At 45.4% G+C, this 27,576-nt stretch overlaps 1 protein-coding gene across 8 annotated transcripts in view; it reads left to right on the top strand.

Moving 5' to 3' along the window:
- Positions 1–27,576, top strand: part of KANK1 (KN motif and ankyrin repeat domains 1) — a 561,634-nt gene that overhangs the window by 435,084 nt on the left and 98,974 nt on the right. For 5 of the 8 annotated variants that reach the window (XM_069228585.1, XM_069228594.1, XM_069228570.1 and 2 more), the window contains one exon: positions 22,692–25,361. In XM_069228585.1, the coding sequence (XP_069084686.1) occupies positions 22,692–25,361 (2,670 nt within the window). Of the gene's footprint in view, positions 1–21,592; positions 21,764–21,892; positions 22,539–22,691; positions 25,362–27,576 lie in introns of those variants that run through there. The other 3 variants (XM_069228612.1, XM_069228626.1, XM_069228618.1) reach the window with 3 other exon arrangements.

Here is a 27,576-nt window from a genome sequence, read left to right as displayed (position 1 = left end):
TTAGGGAGTTGATGCTTCTCTCCATTGTTTTCTGTAATATAGTTAAGTGCACAAAAGATAGTTTTGGTGTAGGATGTCTTGTGAAAATTCTTTAATTGCTCTTATTTGTATGCAGACATGATGCACGGTTGTGTTTTATAACTTTAGGTACAATGGTGTTCTGAGAAACTCCACAACGTCAGCGTTATTATGTTTAGCTCCAGGGCACTGGAGTAATTTTTTCTGAACCATAATTACCAGTGCATAATCAATGTACAGTACATCTTTGACATGGGCCTCAGCTAATTCCCTTGTTATTACTTTCTGCTGACTAGGAAAAGCAATCCACCTTCTCTACCTGCTCCTCTATCAACATGGCAATCCGCTTCCGTTCATGCCAGGACCTGAGAAGGAAAACCGCAGTGTTAAAGTAGTTTTGACATTTTTTCATTTATTGAATATGAAAGTTAGCTTTGTTGGTTTGCAGCCGCGCACACCAAGAGTAACATTTCTTTGTGAGATGACGTCTCTAGTCGCTGAAACAGATGAAGACCTAGGACACAGCCTCCCCAGTAGAGAGTCTTGTCCATCTTGAAAGATGCCAGGTTGCTTTTTTTAAAGAATACTTTCCAATTAAAGTAAACGTACTGCTCCAGAAGCCTGCTTTCTTTGTGACGGATTCTGCACCTGCTCCCTTTACATCTACATACAACGAACAAGCCACCTTAACAGACACACAAAACTGTCCCTGTGCTTATATAGATTTCTACAAAATATCTTTTATAGAGTGTTCATGATTGTGGAATCTGTAAAATTGCATTAGCTTTATCATGATTTGCTTCAGATATGTTTCCTTGCCCACGCTAACATTGTCTAAAGAAGTGCCTGTCTCTGACGTGAAACTGTTCTCACCTCTTGACTTTCGAGGCGTGGGTACGAAGACTAGCTTGTTCAGCTGAAATGTTCTGATATTATAGATATTATTTGAAGGCTGTTTTTCTTGTTGTTGTGTGCTCACATATTTGTATTTTTTGTGAATAAATCACATGACGCTTGTTACAGGAATGTTCCCAGCATGGACAGGCGTGCTCCCCTCTCCTGACTGCATGTATCTGGTATCCTGATTTTTTATTTTTGGTGCTCGCATCACCCAAATCTACTCCTTGGTCGGAGGCCTAGGCATGTCCCTGACATAAGGTGGTCCTGGTGCTTGTCCAGTGAACTGGAAGGGCGCTCCAAGCACACCTCTATCTACTTAAGGTGGTCTTCTGTCCCTGTCATGGGTTTAGCATATAGATCTCTGGTGGCAATGTACCATGTTTTTAGAATACATAGTGTGATCAGACCTATCTGATAGAGACAACTAGCCACAGATTCATTATCTTAGAATTCTCCTCCAAGCATCAGACCGGATCGGGGAAGCTTTTCTTCAGCAGTACCTCTGCGCATGGGTAGGGGGCATCGTATGACTCTGTAGCGATGTTGTCCCCAGATATGAGGTCAAAGCAGTGCAAATAGTCCCTCTCCCAAACATGCTGATGTAAATTTCTTCTTTTCCGCACAGTAACGCGGCTCCAGAGAAGCAGTTTCCTCTGGCCAATTTTAGCCTTCCCTTTCAACTTTTTTTTTTTTTTGTCTTGGAAAAGTGTGTATACCTACTGGCTTTAAGCCCTGTGGGTCTTGTGCTTGACAGATGTCGGTCACGGACCCTCACTCTGTTTCCATGTGGTGCCTAGGCACCCACCACAACACCGACGACTGTGATGCCTGTCAACAGCTGAGGCCTAAGACATTGCGAGAGTGGTGGATGAAGCTCCTGGCAGCGCAGGTGTCAGTCTTCGCAGGACTCTCAGAGGCGTCTAAGTCATTTATCTTCCACTTCTCAACCCAGAGACCATTCTAGGAGTCAATCGTGTGCAGCTCCCTCAACGTCTCCCATTCTGGCAATGTCCCAAGGTAACCGTTGCCTTCGGGTGAAGTCGTGTCCTCCTCCATTTCACTGACCATGCGCGACAAGTTTACGTGGGAGTCAACCCCCTCTCTTCTGCCTTAGCCTGGCGCTGGGGCAACTCTGGCCCAGATGCGGGCCTATTATTCATCCCTGCATGCTGTTTTTGTGTGTCCTTCTCACCGGCGACATAGTCCTCGGTGCCCGGCGGGCCAATCGACTTCAACTCTGGAGTTGGATCGGCGTGGATGCACAGCCTCCTGCGACTCCCATCGACTGTGCTTGATTCCTCACTTCCGGCATTGTCTTTGGCAGTGGTGGAGCATGTGACTTTGCTCAACACCCCTGCTGTTGTCTCTCCAGAGTCGAACAACGCCACCTCCGAGGTCTGTCTCTCAGCATCGGTCGACGCTGGAGCAGCGCCATTGGAGTTGAATGTTCCTTCATTGGCGTTAGCCTCAACCTATTGTTCTTCCATCGAAGGGGCCTGGACATACTCATTCAGTCCTTTTGTAGAGCTGGTCCTTCCTTATTGTGAGGCTCTTCATGAAATCCCCTTGGGAGTTTGGACCCATCCAGTTTCTGGTCCCCCTTGTAGAGCGTTTTATCTCACACAGGCCAGCCCCAGAGCATCCGTCATGCCTTCCCCGGCACTAAACTACTCAGTTTTGTGGCGCAAACTGCTTTGGCTGCACACAGTCTTATGCAGGTTCCTCCTGTTTCACCAGAGCGAGAAGCCAGGCAGCTGGACGCTTCTGGGAGGAGGATTTTCACCTCATCAAGTTCAGCCTTGCATTCCACTAATACCTCTTGTATTCTTGCTCGCTTCTCCCACGTTCTGTGGGACTCAGTGGAGCATATTTTGCCTTGTCTGCCTGACAAGGCTAGAACTGCTCTCACACCCTTTGTACGGGATGGTCAGCAGGCTGCCAAATTTAGTGCTCGATTTGGTATGGATGCCACCAATTCTGTTGGGCTGATTATGGTTTCCTCAGTAGCGCTACCATGAAGGGCTTGGCTACATTCTAATGTCTCAGAATCCTTATGAGATTCATTGCTTGATATGCCCTTTGATGGCAAGTCCTTTTTTTGCATGCATGTCGATTCAGCTTTACACAGCTTCAGAGATGCTCATGGTGGGACTTGGTGTTAGGTCCTCTTCCTACTCTAGAGCTTCCTTAAGTAGAATTTACTGTGGCATAGTGGTCCCGGTCTCACACCCTCTTGCTATACGAGGGTCCTGCTCCTGGTGTATCTATAAACGTGCACCACCTTTAGAAGTTTTACTTCTTTCCACGATTACAATTTTTTTTTTTTTTTTTTGAACTATCATTCTGGAGTGCATCCTTGTCAGTTGACACCCAGTGTGAAATTCCTACTCCTTTCAGGTTAATTGGTTATTACCATGTTCTCCTCCATCATGGAGATATTGCTTAGTGGCACGCTTACGTGCCTCTGTTGTGCAGGCCACTCTTGTTCAGCGGTTTAACTACCGCCAATGCCCTTTATGCTCATTTCGCTGTTGTTCCACCTATGGCGATTCTTTTTTGTTGTTATTTTGGACCAGGTCTGAATCTCATTCCATCCATGGCGTGTTTTCTGTTGTACTTTGCTTATTGGCGGTTCACCTACAGTCTCTGTGTTATCTATGGAGATTTGTGTTCAGCTCCAGCTCTTCGGGGCAATTGGTGTAAGCGTTTTGTTACTCTTTCCTACTTCTTATTCCCTATTGAGAACTTCCTTGGTACTCCTATGGGAGCAGATTGGTTCCTAATGTCACTAGGAGTTCTACTATTGATTTTGCACATGCCCTTTTCCATAGAAATTATGGGATTATTTTTTTCTGCCCATTTTCCATGGTACTTTCATTGGACAATTGGGTACTACTTATACTCAAGATCTTCTTTTCTGGTTGTCTTTTCTCCATGTCAGGGGCACTATCTGTTGCCCCTTGAGGCTCCTACTTTCACTCTCCTTCAGCATTAGGGTAGTCCCTTTCTTGTTCTGTTTCCCTGCATGTAGATATATTTTATTTATCATATTTCCTTGTGAGTATGACAATTAACGGTGGCGTAGTGGTCACAGTCACAGTCACAGACCTTCACTAGAGATGCAAGGGTTCTGTTGCAGGTCTGTCTATAGACGTTACCCCACCTTTAATTTCAAACACCTTTTTCCCTTTCAGGCGTAGACCGCCTATTTGGTGGACATATTTCCTAATTATCAGTCCACTACGGCGGCGTTATATTTGTATGCCACCATTGGTTCATGCAATTAATCTTGCCTGTTGCTCCATTCCTTCCATGAGGGAGGTGTATAGCACCCCTATAGGATGTTGCTGACACCTATTCTTTCATGACTGGTTTTATGCCTGTCTTGTCTGCCTGCCCTACTTTGGTAAGTTGGGCGTCATCCACTTGTGTGTGGGTTCCTGTCTTTCGGTTCCCATCTCATTGAAGGGTTTATTTCCCCTTCTGTGTGTATCTTCTTGGTCATCTTTTGTCGCCTGATGTGGACATTTCCCTGCAGGCGTCTACCCCTAGCATTGCTACTTTATTGCTGGTTCAGGGCTGTGAAGGTTTTTCTTTTTCCTCACATGTTATTTTTGAATTCGGTCTGTTTCAACGAATTAGGTATTCCTCTATGACCTTGCAGATTTCTAACATCTGGTATTCAGATTCCATCCAGGGGATCGATCTTTACATACTCCTTTTAGCAGTATTCATTGTTGATCTAAACTTGGATTGCTTTTTTTTCTGTGCTGGTTCTTCCTTTGGAATTCCCACTTTTGCTTCTGTTCGTTGTTCATCCCAGTTATGTGATTGGAATCGCCTCAAAGGGTGTCTCTCTACCTTGTGTTTCTGTTCTTCCTGTACCGCACAGTTTCTGTTGTTTCTCTGAGCAAGTGGCTCTTCCACCCTCTTTTTCCTTTGGTGTATTGGTTGATTTTTCTGTCTTGAGGGTTGTTCCATCTTTACCCTCTTCCTCCTATGTTGCCGCTCTTGGCAACCCTTGTTCTTTCTTCTTATCTTATACCAGGAGCACAGCTCAGTGTTCAGGTCTTGAGCCTTTGGTCTTATGCCATCTACAAATCAAGGGATCTGATCACATTCCTTCTATGGTGTCCTGTTGTTTAGATTATGAGTGTTGTCCTGGTCCTGTGTATGACTATTGACAGTTTCAGTTTGGACACATCCATGTTCTTATGTTTATCCCTCTGTATGGGTTCCCCGGCTGATTTGTCCAGTCCTCCAACTTTACCTATTAGCAACATGCTATTCAATCAATCAATAATTTGTTAAGCGTGCTACTCACCCAGTAGGGTCTCAAGGCGCTTGGGGGGTGCTACTGCTCAAAGAGCCATGTTTTGAGGCGCTTTTTGAAGGCTAGGAAGTCCTGGGTCTTGCGAAAGTTGGTGGGGAGGGAGTTCCAGGTTTTGGTTGTGAGGTGGGAGAAGGATCTGCTGCCGGAAGTGGTGCGTTGGGTGTTGGGGACTGTTGTGAGGTCAGCAGAGTGGAGCTGGCGGGTCGGGATGTGGAAGTTAAGTCATTCGTTGAGGTAGGTGGTCCAGTGTCCTGGAGGGCTTTGTGAGCGTGTTTTAGGATTTTGAAGATGATCATTTTGTTGATGGGCAGCCAGTGTAGGGTTCTGAGGTGGGCAGAGATGTGCTCGTGGCGAGGGAGGTTGAGTATGAGACATGCGGCGGCGTTCTGGATGCACTGGAGTTTTCTCTGAAGCTTGTCTTTGGGCCCCTCGTAGAGGGCGTTAACATAGTCCAGTCTGCTGCTGACGAGGGCGTCAGTGACTGTTCTGGTTTCTATTGGAATCCACTTGAAGGTCTTGCGCAGCATATAGAGAGTGTTGAAGCAAGAGGATGATATGGTGTTGACTTGCTGAGTCATGGAAAGAGACTAGTCCAGTATGAAGTTGAGATTGCGTGCGTGGATGGTGGGTGGTGGGTGTCTGGGGTGGCCATCATGAGTCGTTCCATGCTGACTTGTTGGCTCCGAAGATGATGATCTCGGTTTTTCCTGAGTTCAGCTTGAGGTGGCTTGCTGTCATCCAGTTGGCGATGGCAAGGAGTCCGGCGTGGAGGTTGTTCTTGGCGGTAGAGGGGTTCATCGTGAAGGAGAGGATGAGCTGGGTGTCGTCGGCATAGGAAATGATGTTGAGGCCGTTGGGTCGGACGATGCTTGCGAGTGGAGCCATGTAGATATTGAAGAGGGTAGGGCTGAGTGAGGATCCTTGGGGGACTCCACATATGGTCTTGATGGCTTTAGACCGGAATGGAGGCAGGCGAACTCTTTGGGTTCTTTCGGAGAGGAAGGAGGTGATCCAGTCCAGGGCTTTGTGGTGATTTCTGGCGTTGAAGAGGCGTGTGCGAAGGGTTTTGTGGCATATGGTGTCGAAGGCTGCGAAAAGGTCGAGGAGGATGAGGGCAACGGTTTCACTCTTGTCAAGTCTGGTCCTGATGTCGTCAGTGCAGGCGATGAGGGCAGTCTCGGTGCTGTGGTTTTTGCGGAATCCAGACTGGGAGACGTCGAGAATGTTGTTGTCCTCCAGGAAGCGGGACAGTTGTTTGTTGACTATCTTCTCCGACCTTCGCGGGGAAGGGGAGTAGAGAGATAGATCGGTAGTTTGTGAGGTCTTCGGGGTCTGCTTTGGGTTTTTGGAGCAAGGCATTGACTTCGGCGTGTTTTCAAATATCTGGGAAGGTGGCAGTCTCGAAGGAGCTGTTGATGACAGACTGGAGCTGGGGAGCGATGATTTGGCTGGCCTTGTTGAAGACGTGGTGGGGCAGGGGTCTGTTAGAGAGCCTGAGTGGATGGTGCTCATGGTTTTGGTGGTTTCTTCATCGTTGGCGGGGGTCCAGGTGCTCAGTATGTTGCGGCAGGGTGCTGTGGGGTTGGCTGTGTCGGTGGTGGTGATGGTGGGTGACGGCGTTGGTAATCCTTGAGGGTCTTCTGTCGACTGGCTTTCAGGGCCCCACAGTTTTGCTTTCGGTCTAGGCATATTTCCTATTGGGTTTTCCTGCACATGTACAATCTGCTGTCCGGTCTATCTCCCTTTCGGCGTGACCCTCCTGGTTCTTGCAGATTTTCAATAGGTGTCTTGGTGCAACCAGCATTATGTGTCGCTTCCCTTCTTAATTACCTGTTTTCCCTGATAGGTGTTACGTTCTTATCTCTCTCAGTTCCTGTTGGACACTTTTGTAACTCATTTATTCAGCTATTTCTTGGGAGCAGTTCATGTTCTTACCTATTGTGGTTCTCTACCACCAGATCTAAATATTCATGTCCATTTCTTGGACGCCCATGACTTCTTATATCTTCTTGTGATATGTGGGTCATCCATTCTTTTCGAGTGAGCTACATGCTTCTCATATTTGTCGATCTCATAGATGGTTTACTACTCCTTAGTTGACCAACTGTTTTTTTGTGAGACTGGGTAGGATATGTTTGCAGCCCTCCTCCTGGGTTGATATTGCTTTGGTATTTAAGTCTAAGATAAGGAATCTGCGGCTAGTCGTCTCTAGCAGATGAACAAGTTCATTAGCTTCGGTAATGCCTTATCTAGTAGAGACACAGACTAGCTCCAGATTTCTTATCGACCCACCCATCCTCCCCTCTTTGTGAACTGTTATCTTGCTTCAGTTTTGCATCGAGGCATTCTTTTGCTGTTTTTCAGTTAAGTTAACATCCTAATTATATCCACCTCTTTGGTGTATTCATTGTTCCATTGCCAGTTTCTATGTGGCTCCATGTTATTGTGTGGGTTCTAGTCACAGAAGAAACTGATGTCAGCGCATCGGGGGAGCGAATATATGGATTCTGTCAATGTCCTATCCAAGGACGACTTTTCTACAGTCACACGACGCTCTCAACGACCTGCAGAGGTACTGTTGAAGAAAAGTTTTCTGGATCCAGTCTGACGCCTGGGGGAGAATTCTAAGATAAGGAATCTGCAATTAGTCTGCGTCTCAACCAGATAATGCATTCCCAAAGATAAGTAACTTTTTCTTTGATCACTTACTTGAATGGAGGGATGTCATAGCACACTTTTGTAAACTTCTTCTCTGCATTTGCCCATTCCTTACTGCCGACATCCCAGATGAGTTATGCTTGTTGATGTGTTTAGTGGTACATGCATGGTATGTGTGAGTGAACCAGAGTAATGAAGACCTGCAGGATCCATCTTGGATACCCCTGCCCTGGTTTTGCATAGGATGGAGGTAAGGTTGCATTCCCTGACAGTGGAAGTCTGCTGCTCATATTCCTGAAACTGGATAGATTTTGGAGTGTGGGAAGTGTATACATGGTTCCTTTTAGAAATTGGATTAGGTGTTTTGCATATAAAGGAGCTGCTGATTAGTCTTCATGAATCCTGCCATTTGGTGGATAGTAGGGTTGGAGGGGGGGGGGGGGGGACTGCAGACTGTGAGGAAATCTTTGTGAGACCTGGCTTTTGTCTTTCTCTGATTCCCTCCTTGTGGGCAATGACAACCAGGTTTAGAAACCTCATACCTTTTTTTGCCTCTGTGGGTGTTCCAGGTTAAAGACTACCCTGTGGTGAAGAGGATGAGTCTACACTGTCTGGAGCAACCCAGGGGAATGATGCTTGAACGTAGAGCCACTGTAAACCTGTTTTGCAGTTTGACGGTCAATCCTCATTTCCTCGCCTGACTTTTATGTATAAAAGGGAGCCACGCAAGGGTGTGGTGGGCAGTGTACTCTGAAGTCTGCTCCAGGACCTGTCTGCCTGACAGCCAGCCTCCCAGAGGTGAGGGAACATCACATGAAGTCTAGATCTCTTGCTGGAGGAGCTGTATGCATGTTCTGAAGTGCTTGAAAGCCTGCGTGTCTCCTTAAAGAGGGGAAAAGTATGCCTCCTTCCAGGGGCTGCCTGTTCAGGAGTAATAAAGTGCAGCATGATCACTGTGTCTGTGGGGTGCAAAGAATGGGGTACTGAGGAGAGTGATCTGCTGGCCTCCAGCATCTGCAGGCTGTCAGTCTCTCCCTGCCGGTTTCTGGCAGGAGCTGCTACTTGATCACTGCTATTGCTGAGGCCCCATTTGGATTGTGGTGGTGAGTTTGTATTTGCCTGTACATAACTGCAACTACCAACCATGGTGACAGACTTGTGCATGGCCGCAACTGACCAGTATGATCAGCCTGTGGCGGGGCTGTAGCTGCCTGTCATACCCAGCCCATGCACAGCTGCAACTACCAAAGTTGTGAACCACTAGATAAGGGATCATCTTCTGAATTGTCTCCTGATGAAATTCGGGCCCATTTCGGATCTCTGGGCTCGGTGTTAAAGGGACCTATCGGAGTCCATCCAGATGTCAGAGGAGACTGCAAAAGACCTCTAGTGGTGGCTGTTAGACCGCAGTTCGACAAGCGGTCCGTCATACTCAGAGTTAACGGTCATGACGAATGCATGGGTGCTGGGTAGGATAGGCTACCTCGGCGAGGTGGAGATTGGACACTCGACTTGTAGGAGTTGTGAGCTATTTGCTTGTCACTCAAGTTGTTCCTCCCATCAAGGGTGAACAGACAACTTGACTGCCTTGTAGTATTGCAACAAACAGGGTGACGTGGGTAAGTCACCCTGATGCCAAGAGGCTTTACATCTCTGGAAGTTGCTGAACTTTCAGGGCATAACCCTGATCACCCAGCATCTGCAAGGATCTTTAAACACTAGGATGGACAAACCCATCCAACATTGCCTGGTGGGTCACTAACAGCAGTTAGACTCCAAGGTGGCACAGGGCATCTTTCAGCACTGTAAGAGCCCTGGCTCAGTCTATTTAGCAGAGAATGTGCAGTGTCAAAGCTTTTGCACGTTTGAGTTGCCAAGTCTATTCTTCCTTAAAGACACCTTCTGCCTGCTTTGGGGATCTGGACTCCTGTACAGTTTTCCTCTCCTGCTCAGTCCTGAAAAAGATAAATAAAGACCATTCTAGGGGCTCTGGATTGCGGGGGAGAGAGTGGGTCCTAGAACTTCTGGCAATGAGCATGTCCTCTCATCCAGCTGTCCCTTCGGGAGGATCTACTGTCACAGCAGCAAGGCCGGTCCTGCACCTGAGCCTGCCCATTCTACGCCTTCGTGCGTGGAGATTGAGTGGTGACATTTTGGAGCTCTTGACCTAACTCCTGAAGTTGTTGATGTTATCTTGGTAGCCAGATGTCCATCCACCAAGCCTGTATGTTCTGACATTTGTTGGTTGGCGTTCCTCCTGTAGCATCCAACCCTTAAGTGCACATTTGTCTGATGCTGTCATGTTCTGTATTTCTTTAGCCCAGCATAGCCTTACTAAGGCAACAGTTCAAGGTCACCTTTCGGCCTTTTTACAGTTGCCTGAAGAGCCACCCCTCTTAAAGTCACCAATTGTGATCCTCGTGGCTAATCCATATTTTCCTGCCAACCCCATTTGTCATGCCCCAGCGGGATCTTAATTTGGTCCTCACTTACCCGTTGTGCACTCCCTTTAAGATAATGTGTAGTTCTCCTCTTTGTCTAATCACCATCAAGACGGCATTCTTCATCAACAAAACATCTGTGAGTCAGTAAATTGCAGATGCTGTTTGTGGTACAACCATGCACCTCAGTTATCCAATATAACATGTTCCTCTGCACGAAAGCAGCATTCCTGCCAAAGGTAGTAGAACACTAACACATAGCCATAACCTTTTTGACCTTCTAAACCCCACCCAGTCCCTACAAGGAGGAAGAACGGCTCTACCGTCTGGACCCCACAAGGGCCTTGGACTTCCACAGTGACCAAACTAGAGATTACCGTTGGGATGATCAACTTTTCATTGGTTTCTCTGGAGCAAAAAAGGGCAAATCGGTGCACAAGAGAAGCGCTGCCTGGTTAAATTGTGTGATGCATCAAGAGCCGCTTTGGGCTTGCTAAAAAGCAACCACCCTGAAGGATTGTGCACTCAATCCACCAGAGCGAAGTATCCTACTACTGCACTACTGTGCAGTGTGCTATTTCTGGACATTTGCTAGGCAGTGACGTGGGTGTCTCTCCACATGTTTATGAAGCACTTCTGCCTGGACCACCAAGCCCAGCGAGAATGGTGCTTTGCCTGGTCTGTCCTACAAGATTTCCAGGTTTGAGCCTTTCCACAAACCCTTCAACTGGGCAGTACTGCTTTGGTATCTATTCACAGGGTGAGGACTCTGCGATTAAAGATATCCATCAGAAGGCCAAGCTACTTACCTTTGGTAATGCTCTTTCTGGAGAATAATCTATCTAACTGCAGACTCCTCACCACCAGGGGGCGGCTCCTCCGTAATGGCGGAGGAGCATCGCCCTCCTGGCAAAGAGCCAGGAGATGAAAAATAAAGCGATAGTTACACTATTGTTTTATTTTTCGTCTGCTGGCTCAACCAGCAGTGCAGGGAGAGGCGGGGCTGGGCCACAGGAGGTGGGAGGCGGGATGAGGAGAGAGTGCACCTTAGTGAACATGTATGTTTGGGCGGCCGTCTCAGGCCGGCCAAACACACATGCACACTTAGGTTTCTCCAGCCCAGCTGTGTTGAACAGCCAGGCTGGAGAAACTGCACAGGCCCCAGGGTTGTGTCCGAGCGGCAGTCCAAACCGCTCAGACCAGTCCTGATGCTGCTTTCATGCTAGGTTTAGCTTGAAAGCAGCACAAGGATTGCTAGGAACCTGTGCTGGAATGACGAAAGAAGAGGAACGACGAGCAAGGCGGCAGGAACAGCAGGAAAGGTACTTTTTTTTTTTTTTTTTGCCCCTGTCTAGTCTGGCACCAGGGGTTATTCACAAGATAAGAAATTTACGGTTAGGGCATCTTACTGCAGGTAAGTTACTTGTTCATTTCAAATATGGTACTGTTGCTTGCTTTACTGATAACATTGGCAAAGAAGGCATGCCCATGCAGTAGAGGTTCTAATCAACTCATACTGTCTAGACTCTCTGGTTATCGATGATCTATGAATTCCAAACTGAACCCAAATGGTATCCTCCCCTCGCATTTCACACCAGACAACCTTAAAACTCCCATTCCTGTTTTAAACAGTTCGGAAACATGTTTCCAATATGCAGTTGAGCTGGTTCTGTAAATTTTACCCATGAGACTGAGGAAAGGAATGTTATGCCAAATACTTGTTCGGTAAACTTTGCTACCTCTCAAAGTTCAAGATAAGCTCCCTTATAGAAGGGAGACTGGGTGTGACCATTAACTATGAAACACAGCTACTCCTCTTTCTTGTTGGGGAAGGATTCCGGCAAATGTTGTGTGTGGCAAGGATTCACCAGTATCTGAGGACAGCCATCTAGTTGGCCTACATGCACCTTAGCATGAGCATTTTGAACCTGAGGCTGGGCCAGTACTTCTCACATATTTAGGTCAGTGTCTATCAAGGATCTGGTTGAACCTCAACATTTCTAGTACTAATCTACAGAATGTCAGCCAATCATAGCGTGCATCATATGGCACAGTTCAAAAATGTAAATGAACTAAAATGCCAAATTATCTCTACATAGACCTGCATCAGCCATGTGTAGAATACATTTGACCTGTCTGCTCAAAATAATTGTACCACATGTCTGTAATATTTTGTTACAGCCCCCTTTCTGCACACTGAACCTCATTTGAATAGTGTGCTGTCCAGTGCCAAAAACACTGAGGCACACATTTTGCATCATGATTTACTTTTAATATTCATACTGCTCTTCGTGCATCATAAAGTCCACAACACATCTGTTCAAGACATTACTAAATGAACAGCGTTGTAGCCTACCCTATGAAAGGCGAGACATTGGTCAGTAGTACTTTTGAGCAGTAGAAAACTGTATAGGGAGCCTGGTGATAGGTGTGGGTAGTACTTACAATGTGATATGTACAACATTACTAGTGGGTAACATTGTAGGCATATCTTGTGCACAGACTTGAGGGTGCTCTAAAACGTACATACTGCTTCTAATTTCCATTTTGTCACACACAGCAAAAGTTGTCATTGAGATTGTGCCTCTGCATTGTTATCCATAACTGCAAACACATCAGCCCAGTACATGACAGCCTTAGTGCAGTCTGACTGCCGCCCCCCTGCTTTGCTATTAACTGGGTTTCCAGCAAGTATGCACATTGTTAGTTTTGTATTATGATCACTGGTTTCTTTAGTAAAGTGAGTCATGGCTTGATAACAACAATTTGTCTGTATTAGATGGTATATCCTACTGTTGTGCCTGTGATGTGCACATATACTTCTCTGTAGTTGTAGAACTCTCCTAAAAATACTTTTTTGCCGAGCGGGTATATTCTGGACGTATTTAGCAGGATGCAAACAAAACATCACTGTTGCCATCTTAAGAGTGTCTGGCCTCGCAGTTCAGGTTGAACTGTTCTTATTGGAGAAAGACCAATGCTGATCTTCATATGGCCGGTATCTGTCTAGAGTGGCATAGTGGTACAGAAACAATAGACTGGAATGCACCGCTGAGTAACTAACTGTGTCTGAGGTTAATTCAAGTAAGCTATGAGGCGCTGCCCATCCTTAAGCGTTGAAGGCCTCCACCTTTTTGCAGACAAAGAGCATCTGTCAGGCTGAACAAAGGTCTGGTTGACAGACACTATTTATTTTAAGGTCAGGCAGCCAGGCGCAATACATGTGCAGGCACCTGACTCCTTGAGTTGAACTTTGCCGGGCTAAGAATTTCCCAGCCATACGGCCAGGACCTCAGTCCTGCAAAGTGCCTTGAGGTCCTCCCCCCTCACGACCAAGGAATGCACCACAGACCGAATTGGACCTGGGCACTCCGGTTTTATGCCTAAAGTGCCCAGGGCTGACTGTCAATCATTTGTACCTCATCACAGAGTAGGGTAGGGTCAGCAAATTTCACTAACACCATCTCACTCCATGACAAGTAAGGGACTCCCGTTTCCTTACAGCTGATGAGAGGAGGTGGTAATTGCAACCATCCAGAAATTTCGGAAGCTTCCCTCGCCCACCCCCACCCAAGAGCACCGCTGCCGCCCAGTATGTTTTTTTTTTTTTTTAATGAGTGTGTGTGTGTGTGTGTGTTCATGCGTGCCATGAATCTGTGAATGGGTGTGTGCGTGTGAAAGTGCTTCTGAAAGGTGGGTGTATGTGTGCGTGCTTTAGAAAATATGTATATGTGAGGGTGCATGTCGATGGGTGTGTGTGAAAATGTATGTTTGTGTGTGTGTGACACTTCCCATACTGCCTCCTTAAATTACCCAATTACCGGCCACCACTACATTCTGTCAATCACCTCTTTAGATAAATTAAACAGCATAATCCTAGCAGGTGAGCCTTCATGAAAGATTTAAAAGATGGAGTTTTTGATGTAATAATTTGCCAGTCTTTATTTTGGAAATGGATCTTACACTGTTTTTAATCCACTTTAAGCATTTAATGCGAGTCTTGCTTCTTGCACATCAATTGTGCATCTACACGCCTCAAAGTACAGCTGCGGTTTGATATATATAAGAATCGAAAAATATCCTTTGTGAATTTGCTGTAGTTGTAATATATTTATTAATGATGTAATGGAAACTTTGATATTCAAACCTTTAGCTGCCACGGTTGGTGCCAGCTAAATTCTAAAACCTCTTACTGTGTAGGAATGAAAGAAAATGCAGCATTGTAGTAGGTTCATTTAAAAGCTATTTTTTAACGCCTATTGTAAACGCGCACGAATTTTATCTTGATGCTTTCACCAGGAAACATTCTGGGAATTGTTTGTTTTTTCATCGTGCTGAGATTTGACTCTGCTAGAATAGTTCCCGGTAAGAGTGGCGTTTTCCTGTCACGTTTACGGCACTAGAGCATTCATCTAATTTTAAAGGCTCAATTAAACCCTGTACTCCGTCAATGCCCCTCTTTTACGGAGCTGGGCTGATTCAGCTACATTAGGCGTGACTGGTCGCTCTAACATACTGGAGCGTTTGTGCTGTGTGTAAAAGGTGGGATATCATTTATTGGAAGTTGGCAGAGACAGCGCGCGCTTTGACGGGTCCGGTAGCTGCTCAGGAAGTGCGAGTTGGACGAGGTCCTCCTAGTGCAGGGTTTCATGTGACCGTTGGTTTCTGATGGAGGGAGACTTGCAGTGGCGGTGTTAGAAAATATCTAGATGACATTGGACACGCGGCCGTCTATTTCATTTTTAATCGCATGTCCAAAGGTGAGTTGATGTCAGTTACTGAACCTTTGCTGATAGCACCCTTCGACCCTCAAACCGAAGGCCGTTTGTTGACTGAGTTTGCCTGTGTTTTTTTTTTTTTTTTTACTGAATCCTTTTGCAGCTGCAGCATGTATTCAAATAGTGTGTTGTTCTAGAATTGCACTTAGTATCTTTCTATGACGTTTGGACTGGCAGTTGCGTCTCCGATGGAGAATTCAGTTTCTACTATATGTGTGTTTGTCAGAGAATGCAGTGTTTCTAGAGTTACCGGGGAACATGGCCATCCCTAAACCTTTAGTTAAAAGCTGCGAGCGCCCGTTAAGTCTGCAAAGGAACAAGTTCATACGCTGTCTTCAAACATTACTTCCGCTGTGTGGATAGTTATCCTGTGCACTGACTGCCGTCAGATGTGCACTTGCAGTCTTTTTTTAGGCCATCTTTGATCCGATGTTGGCGATATATTGCACTTTTTGTTGACATAGAAAGACTGATGTGTCTCCACCAATATCTCTTTTAGGGCCTAGTCCACGTTTGTTAGCTAGCACTGTGAGTCAGGAGTACTTCTGCTTTTGAGTCTCAGTTCCAGTCCCTGGGTATAGCAGTGCTTGTGTGAGTCATTTTATTCAGTAGGAGCTAGGAGTCAAGATGATTTCCAGATGATATCTTCCAAGGGCCAGGAACGTTCTGAAGTGGTGGTGGTGGTGGTGTTGGTAGCAGTGTAGGGGGCAAATGTATCCTGTGTTCTACTTGGTGATTGAAGGAATTTTACTGCCCAGACCTAACCATTTTTTTTTTTTTTGCAGTTCCCTCTCTCCTCTTGCTCCACTCCCTCTTGGCCTTACTGTAAAATTACCCTGGGTCCCCGTTTCAAGGTAGCTAGCCATCTACCAGCAAGCAGACCTGTCTTCAGCATCTTGGATACTCCACTGCCTGACATGTTCCAAACTGGTTTTGCCTCTTACTGTGGCTGGAGCCTAACTACATAGGTGGTCCTGTGGAAGAATGGAAGAAGCCCTCCGTGCTATCTTGCACTTAAAAGGGGTAGTGTTGAAGCTTACCATTGTTCTGCCAACTGTTCCTGTCCACTACCAGATAGATCCCTGCTAAGTGGTCAGCAATTGACATCAGTTGGGTTTTGCAGGGCCAAGAGGCAAGCATTGATCCTCTGAGCGAGTCGTCAACTCTTCCAACCAGGGATGTGTATTCCAGCTCTGGAGGTGTGATGAGTAGCATGATATGTTTTAAGTTGGTTCTGGCTCAGGGAGCCTAAAGTACGTATTTATCAAAAATCTGATTTCACTATTGAGTCATATTTTAAAAACTAAGAAGAAAATAAGTTTGAAGGGGTTTTCCATCCCTTTCCTAAGTGGAGGTGGAAAGTAAAGATTTTAATCCAACCCTAGGCCTACTAGAGAAAGGTCTAGCAAGACCTTCTGCACGAAATAGCTTTTGGCTTTTATTTCACTGTGAGTGCACATTAACCCTAAAATATAGTGTGTCCTATTTTTCTATATTATCACCATGCCATGTGGGTTTACAAGGTAGATTTAAGCAGTGAATTATAAATATATAAACAGGCTTTTTCTACATGGGAAGCACAGTTTTTCCTGGCATGCATCACTGCAGTATGTTTAAGCTGCATGCTAGCCAGAGCACAGTGGTGCTACTGGCAGAAGTATATTTTTGTCATATATGTGGGTGGTGTACATACGCACTGAAACCCACATATGAATTTAAACTTTCTATTCCATAGCTACACTTAAAGCGCCATTTGTAATGGAGTTATAGGGTAGTTAAATAGGCCCAATGAGGCGTTCCAGTATAAAGCACATGCTTTATAAGGGAAGCAAAGACATTTTAGTGCTGTATAGCTGTCAAATTGCATAGCATTCTAAAGCTAGCAAAGAAAAAATGTGGTGCAGAAAACTGAAAAATGTACGGTGAACTTGCAGAAAATGTGAATTAGCTGCACATAGGCCAAGCAAGCACTCTTTACAACGTGTATTGTAAATGTAGTTCACTTTGGCTATGTCGATTGATAGACCTTTAATTAGGAGCCAGCATCTAGTGTAGTTTTGATCAGTCACAACATATTGCTTGCCATCTTGAAGCTACTTTAGAGTAGAGTGACTGTGCTAGCCAAATGATTGCCATGTTTCAGGTGTATTGTTGGTTGGAATTGTATATACATACGTAGTGGGAATCGATAGCAAATGCAATTACAGTGATACACAATAGAAAACCATTTAAACCCTGCAGATATTATGGAATAACTTAGGACAGGTCATACAGGAACAGCTGTGCTCTCATAAAATCCTAATGGAGGAAATTTGTCTTGACTTTACTGACTTTCAGCAAACCTCTTTGTACTTTTAGTTTAGGATCCAAGCTTGAGGGGCTCTGTATTTTATTAGACTGACACCAAGGCAAGTGGATTATTTACAGATTCTGATGATCTCAGCAGCCTATCACCCGATAGGCCCTTCACTCATTATACCTTAAAATGCAAACAGTTGTGGCAAAATGAGTCACAGACCTTGTGTGTGACCTAGCCACTGCTCGTCTTATGCTTAGAAAAACCATACATAGCAGGTTTCGAGTATAAACCTGATGTCTGTATCCTGACCTAAGACCATTCCATGTTGACTCCTTGACAGAGAAGTTCATATCTGAAGCTTTATCCTCATGCCAGACTCTCACCCATTCATTAAACTTGACTTTGATATTGAGGCATAATTTTAACCTTCCTCACTCACTCCCTAATTGCGCACCCAGAATATTTTGGTCCTTGTTTTATTTGTACATATACAGATAGAGCTCAGGGATAATTTAATATATGTTATACTTCAGTGCCAATTCCACCTCCAAGCAGATGCAAGGTGAGAAAGATTCATGTTTCTCACCCATGCATTTTTAGGGTGGGGGAGTCCAATGACGACAACAGTGAGCGTGGCATGGACTGATTCCACTGTTTTCCTGCTGCTGCTCAAGGCCTCTAAATAACTCCCTGTTTATCGCTGCATATTGCTGTTCCCTTTTGATTACTACTAGAGAGCCTCCTACAGACCATCGAAGAGTTCCCTGACTGGTATAACTATGCAGCAACTTTGTTAATTACACCTACATGGGGCCTCCTGTTCTTTCTTCAGACTTTGTTTACTAAGCACTGATACTAGAGTATCTTTGCAGTCCATTCCCTCTCTTGAGAACACACGTAAACCTGATTAGGATAAGGAATGTATTTAGAGTGTTGTAAGTGTCAGAGCTGAAGTAGAGATGCATTCATTTATAATCAAAAAAGGGTTTGCAGAATCCTGTTGCTCAGTAGTGACCTAAATAATATCTAGGATTAAGGAAGAATTGTGGATTCCTATGTAGATTGAACTATATTTATGATTTCATTGCCAAAAAAACGTAAAATATGTAAAGATTGAGGGGTGGTCTTGGTGTGAAGAACAGGTCTGTGATAATTTGTGTTGTTCTACAGTTTTTCATAAGTTGTGTTTTTGTGAATCCAGATGCAGCATGCCTTCTTCACAATTGTACGTCATAAAATGCATTCTTGAGCTTTTGTCAGTGTCCTTGAAAATGCCCATTGAGTGATTTTCCAGAATGCTGATTTGATGCTTGGATAAAACGTGGCTTTTGTGATCTTTATAATGTGTCTAAGTTAAAGGAGTGATACTCACTATAGCGGCTCCTGTTATGGATTCTTCTTGTGTGATTTTTAAGAAAATGTCATGGAAATAGGGTAATGCTGCAGGTGAATTTTAGGTTTGGTTCCTGAGATTAAATTAAAAAAATACCTCTGTATCATGTGATCATGATTGAGGGGTCATTCTGAAGTGCTTGTTCCTGGAGAAGGTTCGATCAAAGGTGTGACTTTCTCTGTGTGGTGGATTAGTGACACGTTCTGTGTAGAGTGGGCACTGACATTAGTTTAGAATACGTAGGCTTGCACATCATACTTATTGTGCAGTATACTCATAGGTGAAAGCCATGTAGAATGAAGATCCTACTGGGTAAGGGTTGAAGTGCGATAACTGTTAGTAGACCAGAGAATAGGGGGCAGTATCTAATGCGGTGGTAGACCACTACTTAACTAAAGGATTTGCCTCATCAAGTGTATATTGCGAAATCCAATGTTTATTATGTGTAGTGGAGAAAGTGAGATTTTGATTTAACAGTGAATACTTGGATACTTGTGAAAGGAGATATGCCATCAGTGGTCTTCACTCTGATCTGAGCCTGGGAGTGAGGAATGTTTTTGTTGCCAGATAGGTCCACAACCCTTTAGATGTTGTAATTTTATCTGGATTTACAGCCGAGATAGTTTGTGGCATCTTTGGTGCCTCCTTCTGTCTCCGTTCAGTCTCTGAAATGACTACACACCAGACTGATGTGCCACCACACCTAGCTGAAACTGTTTGTTGGGCAGTAAAGTGCTTCCACACAGTGTCTCAGCAGTATGTGGGGCAATGAATGCTAATTTACATTTTTTAGTTTTACAATCATGATTTTCTGCACCCTGATATTGAAATTGTTCTATCACCCATGCCAAGCTTGACTCGATCATGTCTCACGCCACCTCGACCCTGCCAGCTCTAGCATAGGGCAGCCTATGCTTTAGTTAAAAATAAATAAATTGATAAGCGTAGCATGTCAGACTGCTTCATTCAAGTCATAGAGAGTTGTGTTTCTGCTCAAATATACCTCTTCTTACTCCCTTTTTATTTATTTAGTTCAAAGTCAAGTTGTGATATAGAACAATGATACTCATAATACGACCCGAGGACCGCTTTCAGCCCTACTGACCTTTAAATGCGGGCTGCTGTTTACTTGACTCTGCCCCAACATTCAGCAGGACAATAAACAGGCAAGCATTTAATTACAGGTTAAGTGAAGTTAAAAGAAGTAACTAAGGTGTCCTGTACTGCTTAACATTAGGCACTCCCTCATTTCTAAAGACGTCTTGCAGCAAACGTGTAAAAATATGATAACGTCTGTACAAAATTCAAAAAGTGGGTTTCATTAACATGCAGAAATTTCAGCATAGCACATCAGATTAAATCAGTGCATAGATATAGATTTTTAAGGTGATAGGTTTTGAATAGGAATTTAAAAGAATTCAAGGTCTCCCCCACCCATACAACAATGCCATTGGCGAAGTAAGAGGCAAGGCAGTTGTGTGCACCCTCTGGTTTTTCTGGGTTGTTGTTATACATGGTCAAAATGATTGTTTATTAAATCAAACACAAGGTTTTTTTATAGTGCACATCGTAAAGTCATGTATTACGAAGTCTGTAAAGTGCACATCCTAAAGTCATGTATTTCGAGGTCGTCTTATATGTGCTAATGAAAAAAAAGAGGCAAAGACAAATAAAACAGTTGCCTAGGTTCACACAATTTGGTCAGGTGGGGAAGCTGGCATTGACCGCATGTTTTCTGGTTTAACATTGTGCAGTTCAACTACTCTATATACAAGCTTCAGTTCCCCTACGCCCAGCGTGCACATCCCAAACCACCCAAGCACCGCCTGAGGGGGGGGGGGGGGGGGGGGGAGAGAGAAGAGGGGAGAAGAGGGGAGGAGGGAGAGAGAGGGAGAGGGAGAGAGAGGGAGAGGGAGAGAGAGGGAGAGAGGGAGAGAGAGAGAGAGAGAGAGAGAGACACACACGCGCACATGCTTGTGTCTCTCTTACCATTGTATCAGCAGCAGCGTCTTGCATTGAGGCGGTAACCACGTGTACTGGAAGAACCTGTTCATTGTAGGGGAACAAAATACCATAGCAGAATTAGCACAGAGCGTTGTTTGAGGTGATAGTTGCTGGGAAGACTGACAGCCGTCTGGCAACAGAAGAACCTGAGTATGTTTAATATAGAATATTATTCGAGGCAGTATGGAGGGGGGCGGGCCTCCATCAATTAGGCGCGGTTTTGGCACTGATTTGTGCTCTTGGCAAACTTGTGGTGGGACACAATTCTGCAGCAATGTGCAGTTTACTTTCTCGTCAAGTGAGAAACACATAAAGAGTATATGTCACTCTGAATTACTTTGTTTTGTCTTGGTGTAAATAAGTAAGCAGGTGTATTTTTCGTGAGCGTTAGAAAAGGTATAATTCTCTCTGTCCCTGTGCACCGTGAGTGCGAAAGCACCCGAGATGAATGGGTTCTCGCACCGCAGTGAGAGACCGTCTACGTGTCTGCTTTACTGGTTCAGCGGAAGAGGGCAGTGCCCGGTCGAGTACAGGCTGTCGGTGTGTGCGGGTGAATGGAGCACTGTTTCCCTGCGAGACCTCTGTCGGCTGCCAAGGGAGCAGGTACTCTAAAAATATAGTATATCGTTTTCCTCACAGTCTTTTGATGAGTTGAAATGTGCTCTGTGTCTTTAAGCGAATGGCACTGTTTTATTATTAAGATAATGCAGTGCGCAGAACAGCTGAGGTTCCTCTGGGGGTGGCTTCGGGACTTGCAAGGCTCATTGGCGAATGCTCAGCCTATGAAAATGTGCGTGCTCCCTGCCAGCGTCCGCGGCGAGGAGAGATGTACTCCTTCTCCCGGGGTTGAAGGCTGGAAAAGTTTAGGAGAGCGCGCAGAAGCTTGCTTTGGAAAAAGCATGGCCACGAACCATGAAGCTTGCGGGTGAAAAAGAGGAGGCAAGTTGGCGAGGGGTGTTTTTTGCTACTTTGTCGTGAGTAAACCCAGTCTGTCCGCCGCATTGCCGCCGGTGATATGCGTGTAGCTGGGGTTGTTTCTGCGACTGCTCCTGTCGTGTTGTGTGTAGAAAGCAGCCAGGGTTGCAAAAATATCCTAGCCAAAGCCGTGCAGCGGGGCTCGTCCGTTTCATTTAGAATGACATGAGCTGGTGTCTGCGGGACCCCGCGCTGTCCTGACATTTGAGCGAGTTCTCCTCTGGCCGAGGAATTTCGGACCCCGTTGGAACCTGTCTGCCTGCATATTTATAGCGTGTATGTGTGCCAAACGGACTGTGATGTGGTTGCTTATTACAGAACACAGGGAGAGAAAGACTGGCATCTGCGTGTATGGGGGACAAGCTGTATGTGTCTGTCCGTATCCATCCTCGTCTACTGGGGAAAACGCGACCCCGGCAACGACTTAACCCTGAAATCTACCAGCTTTGGCAAATGGAGGGTGTTTATTTGTGTCACTCCTCCCCCGGCCCTCCGTGGAATTCCTCCCCGGATGGATTTCTCCACAACACACTGGTTCTGTCAGCTGATCGTTTGCATAGCGGTGACTCTCTTCGCCGCCCCGGGGTGACTGCTTGTCGCTATGAGGAAGGCAGGAGACAAGTGCCACTCCGTCCTGTGCATTTTCTCTAAGGTGACTTGGCTGTTTTCGACCTTTCAATCTCGTGTTCGTCTCTGAACCCCTAGAAACCCTTTGAACACGCAAACTAACATTTATAGAGTGGGTGCTCATACATTTTAAAAGCCTTATATGTTCCAAAAAGAAAAGTGGACTCAATGTTATGTTGATTTTTTTTTTTTTGCCGTTTAAATACATTTTGCATTTGTAAACGTGTTCACGTATACATTTTGAAATATTTGTTTGTCGTTACAGATAAAAGCGACGGAATTCCGAACGGCGGAGAAGAAAAAGATCCGAAATCTCCCTATTTTGTGGAAACCCCTTATGGTTACCAGCTAGACCTGGATTTTTTGAAGTACGTGGAGGATATTCAGAAGGGCAACACCATTAAGAAAGTTCTCATCCAGAAGAGGCGGCCGCTGGTGCCACAGTGTGCAAGTGTCAGAAACACTGGGGGCCAGGTTAGCGGATGGACCTCTAATGACTCGCTCTCTTCCTCCAATAGTGATGAGAATAAGATATCCCCCTCATTCCTGGCAGCAAGGAGCCACTCCACACCTTCCTACTCTGCCAGACCATCTGTTTCCCAAGAACCCTCCCCAACGTTTTTAACCATCCCGGAGAGCAAGCAGTTGGCACCTGCATCTCCCCAGCTCCCCAAGCACAATTTTCATGTAACCAAGACATTGATGGAAACGCGAAGAAGGTTGGAACAGGAGAGAGTCATCATGCAGGTGGCTTCTTCAGGAGACGTCCGTAGGCCCAGGCTCGCCACCTTTGGAGGGCTGGGGTCTACCAGCTCGCTGTCCTCATCTTTTGCTGGGTCTGGCGGGCACAGCCAGTTGTCTCACCTTCAGAATGGACACCAGCCCAATGGAGATTACGGTGCCTGTCTCACCTCTTCCTGGGGAGGCTCCATCCGCCACAGTCCCTTGAGTTCAGGGGTGAGCACGCCTGTGACCAATGTCAGCCCTGTGCACCTTCATCATATTAGGGAGCAAATGGCAGTGGCGCTTGCCCGTCTCAAAGAGCTTGAGGGGCAGGTTAGGACCATCCCAGTGTTGCAGGTAAAGATCTCTGTGTTACAGGAAGAGAAGAGGCAGCTGATGTCGGAGCTCAAAAGCCAACGAGCACCTGCTCAGGTGGCCACTGGTGGTTTTAGAAAACGTTCTTATAGTGCAGGAAATGCGGGCCAATTTGAACAGCTGTCTAGCGCCAAAAGAGGAGGGGAGTTGCACATAGACTCTGAGGAGGAAATGGACACGGAAGAGCCCAGCCCACAAGGTTTAGAGGAATTCAGGCAGCTCACTGCAGAAATGCAAGCACTGGAGAAGAAGATTCAGGACAGCCATTGTAAAGACCGTGTTGACAATGCCTTGGGTCCTGGAGCACGACATTCACAGAAAGGAAACCGATCAATCGCTGTGGGTGCTGATGAAAATATGAATGACACCATCATATATCACCGTTCTTTGCGGCAATGTAGAGATGCCTCTGTGGGGACTGAGAAAGAAACGAGAAGTAGCGGAGTGGGAGTCACTGAAGATATGCTTGGCCTGACCACTGAAGCTGAAAGAGAAATTGAACTTCAGCAGCAAACAATTGAAGCACTTAAGGATAAAATATACAGGCTAGAGGGGGACTTGAAAGAAACTACACATGGTATGGAGATGACCAAATTAAAACTGCAGCTGCAGGCAGCTGGGTCCAGGAAAAAAGTAGATAAAGCACTGATGGTGCAGCCAATGGTCTTCAGTAGGACTGTTCAAGTGTCGGTATCAACACAGGACCAGATAGTAGGAGATCACGTGATTATGGCTGATTCTTGTGTTGGAAACCACGTGCAGATGAGCAGTATTGGTGTTTTGTGCAGACCGTCTCAGCATCATGCAGCTGTGGGTCCAGATGTGCCAATGCATCGTTGGGTGGTACGGGAGAGAGTAGAAACACAAGACAAGTGTACTGGGCGGCACATAGAGATGAGTGACAAGAAGGAAGGCTCGAATGTGAGTGTGTGCGAAACTGGAATCAACACAGATGAGACAGCAGACAATTTATTTTTGTGCAAGTCAGAGTTGGAAATTAAAGAACAGCGTTCAACCGGATGTGGAGATTGTTCAGTGGATGTGATTGTTACCACAGCTAAGAAGTGCCTGTCTAGAAGCACCAGCACAGAGTTGGTTGGCACTGCTGAGTTTGGAGTTATGGCAGTGCCTCAAACAGTAACACAGCAAACCAGTATAGTATTTGAAACCACGGACCAGTTTACCAACACAGAAAAACTATGTTTTGAAGACTCGGGCACAAATACTACGTTGAGCTTGTATGATAAACAGACTAACACTATGGCTCTGGAAACGCGAACTGTGGCTGTAGGTGATGGCAGGGTAAAGGACGTGAATACAGTGGCAAAAACACGATCGATTGGAGTAGGCACTTCCATTTCTGATGATTTTGGCTTTGGAAAGGTGTTTCCTGTGAAGACCAAGGACTGTGGAGTGGGACAGATAAGCATTAATGAGAATTATTTAGTTGGTCTTAAGATGAGAAACATTGCATGTGGCCCCACCGAGCAGCTGATGTCCCCCATCAGTATGAGGAGCGTTGCGGTGGGTGATGAACCCGTTTGTGAAGCTGTGTGTTCACCGGTTGAGCAGCAGCCGAAACCTGAAGCAGCACCCCACTTGGACCACTACATAGAGCGTGTTCAGAAACTGCTGCAGGAACAGCAGATGCTGTTGACCCAGAATTATAGCGAACTAGCGGAAACATTTGGGGAGCCTCACGCACAGATCGGATCTCTTAATTCACAGCTCATTAGCACACTTTCATCCATCAACTCTGTTATGAAATATGCTAGCACTGAAGAACTGCGGAGCCAAGAGAGCCAGAAAACCGCCCTGGACATACACGCTGTGGCAGGTAGGCTAATGAGGCGCCCTTGCATTTGAGGTTGCTCTACTTTTCTGTTTTTGTATTTGTTACTCATTGTATGTGTGTGTCTTTGTGACACCATGAAAATGAGCTGGTGTGACGTTGACGTATTGTGTGTGGTGGTTGGGGGGGGGGGCTGTAACACACCCACAAGAAAATCTTAACCTTCATCATGAGTTGTGCAGTCTTAAATGCAAATGTATAGCTATTGCAGAAAGGCTGTCTAGATGTTTTTTAGAGCTTAAAAAAAGACTGTGAATCTTTAATGTGGTAGTTATGCCCTGTTGTGAGGAAGTATGAGGAGATCCTGAGAAACAAGGATGTAGCTCCCGAGACAGAACAAATTCAGGAGTCTGTGAGCCAGTGGCACAATACCAAGGTCTACACAGACACCTCCCTCTGTGTTCCAGCCAGCATCTAATACATGCCACCCAATTTTGAGACCTTTCTTTCCCGAGATGTCATGAGAGGACCGCAGCAAAGTGCCAGAGGTCTAGAGGGGTAGATTAGAGTGAATTATTATGTTGTTTTTTTATTTGAGCTTGAAGAACAAAAATGGTCTTTTGAAGATGTGCTGCATGTAGGTAACTTGGACCATCAATATTACAAAACACGTGATGTAAGGAAGTACAATATATTCCTTGTCCACTTGGCGTGGCACCATGACTATACATGCTGCTTTAGTAACATCACTACACCTAGATCGTCAGAAGAGTGAATTATTTGTTGAAATCCTGTAAAGTCCTGTTAGCTATGATCTGTCTTCTGCGTGATCTGCATTGAGCACTACCTATAACCGTCTGTATTACAGAAAGCTATATCTTCTATTCAGCACCTATTTATCTTGAACCTTTGGCAGTATCCATCTTGGGTACACCACTGTCAACCTCTGCTCAAGACGAGACTACAGTTTCATTTCTAGCAGAGCAGTCCTGATATAAACTTGCAGACTTTTCGCTGGCTCAGAGGTGTAAAATATGCTTTTTCCTCAAGCCATGTTCTCGATGTACAGTCTGCCCCTTAGGCATCATAGTGCTCAGTGATTGCAAAGGGGTCATTAGTCACGTTTCTAACCTGTAGCTTCAGGGCTTTTTCTGCAGTTTTAAGAGAAAACGTAACTTCAGAATGAAGTGTTTTGGCACATATGCAGAAGAGCTGTTCCATGGAGAGATGGCAAAGACACGTAGGCAAACTTTTTGGTGCTCAGAACGTGGTGTCGACAAGGAGTTTAGTTGTCAGGTCCACTCCCTCCCCCCCCCCCCCCCCCCCCCCAATGAATGGTACACATTTGAGCCGTTCCCATTGCACAGAACATGTTTAATTGTGAATCTTCAATGTAGCAACTTCTTGTTGGTACAAGCTCCCTGGTTCAATCCGGTGATCTTTGTTATTGGTTCCTAGAAGCCATTCCTCTTGTTTAAAGTTGTTTACTGTGTCCCAGTACTGTCAGTTTTGTCCATCTTGCCTTTAGGTGTGCAGGTCCACACATGCCGGGCTCTCCAGTGGGCTTCCACATTATTATTCAGGCCCTACTTTATGCTTAACTACCACTCTGAGTAGAGCAAAAAATAAATATATATATATGTGCTGCACTGGATATGCAGCTGATGCATGCACAACACGGCCAACGCAACACTGTGATCAGTGTGAATGCATTAGGACTTGTCAGAGGCCTTATTTACTAAAAGGTAAACTACTAGTTCTAGTTCAGTGTCTGGCCCAGGCTGAGTAGCCCTTTGGGGTCCACATGTCCTTGGGGTAACTCCAAGTGGCTCACGGAAACTCTAATTTTTTTTAAGTGTGTTCCAGTTCCTGTATTCAAAAACACACTGAAAAAAATTAGGAAAGCGATAGATCATACAGCTTTTTGAAAGTTGTATAAATTCGATAAGGCCTAGTGCCCACTGCGTTCTGCTGCCTGCATAGTTTACGAAAACGCAGTGGAATCTTGTTTATGGCAAAATACATCTCCTATATGCAAGCAATAAATGAGAACAGAGGCAGCCTTTTATAAACTTTGCCATACCTTTCAGTTGCTGATTGTACTGTTATACAAATGGTATTTTGACTTAGACTCACATGCTGAAAAATATATATTGCTTTTAAGTGCTTAAGTGTTGTGGTTTAATGTATGTTAACTTGGTGAAGGGTTCACAAGAGATTAGAGTTTTTGCAGACCAGTCGTCTAACATAAATAACAGTT

This window comes from Pleurodeles waltl, chromosome 1_1, assembly GCF_031143425.1.
Source record: "Pleurodeles waltl isolate 20211129_DDA chromosome 1_1, aPleWal1.hap1.20221129, whole genome shotgun sequence".
Taxonomy (NCBI): Eukaryota; Metazoa; Chordata; class Amphibia; order Caudata; family Salamandridae; genus Pleurodeles; species Pleurodeles waltl.
Note: the sequence above shows the minus strand (reverse complement) of the source record. Positions and strands in the feature narration are given on the sequence as shown.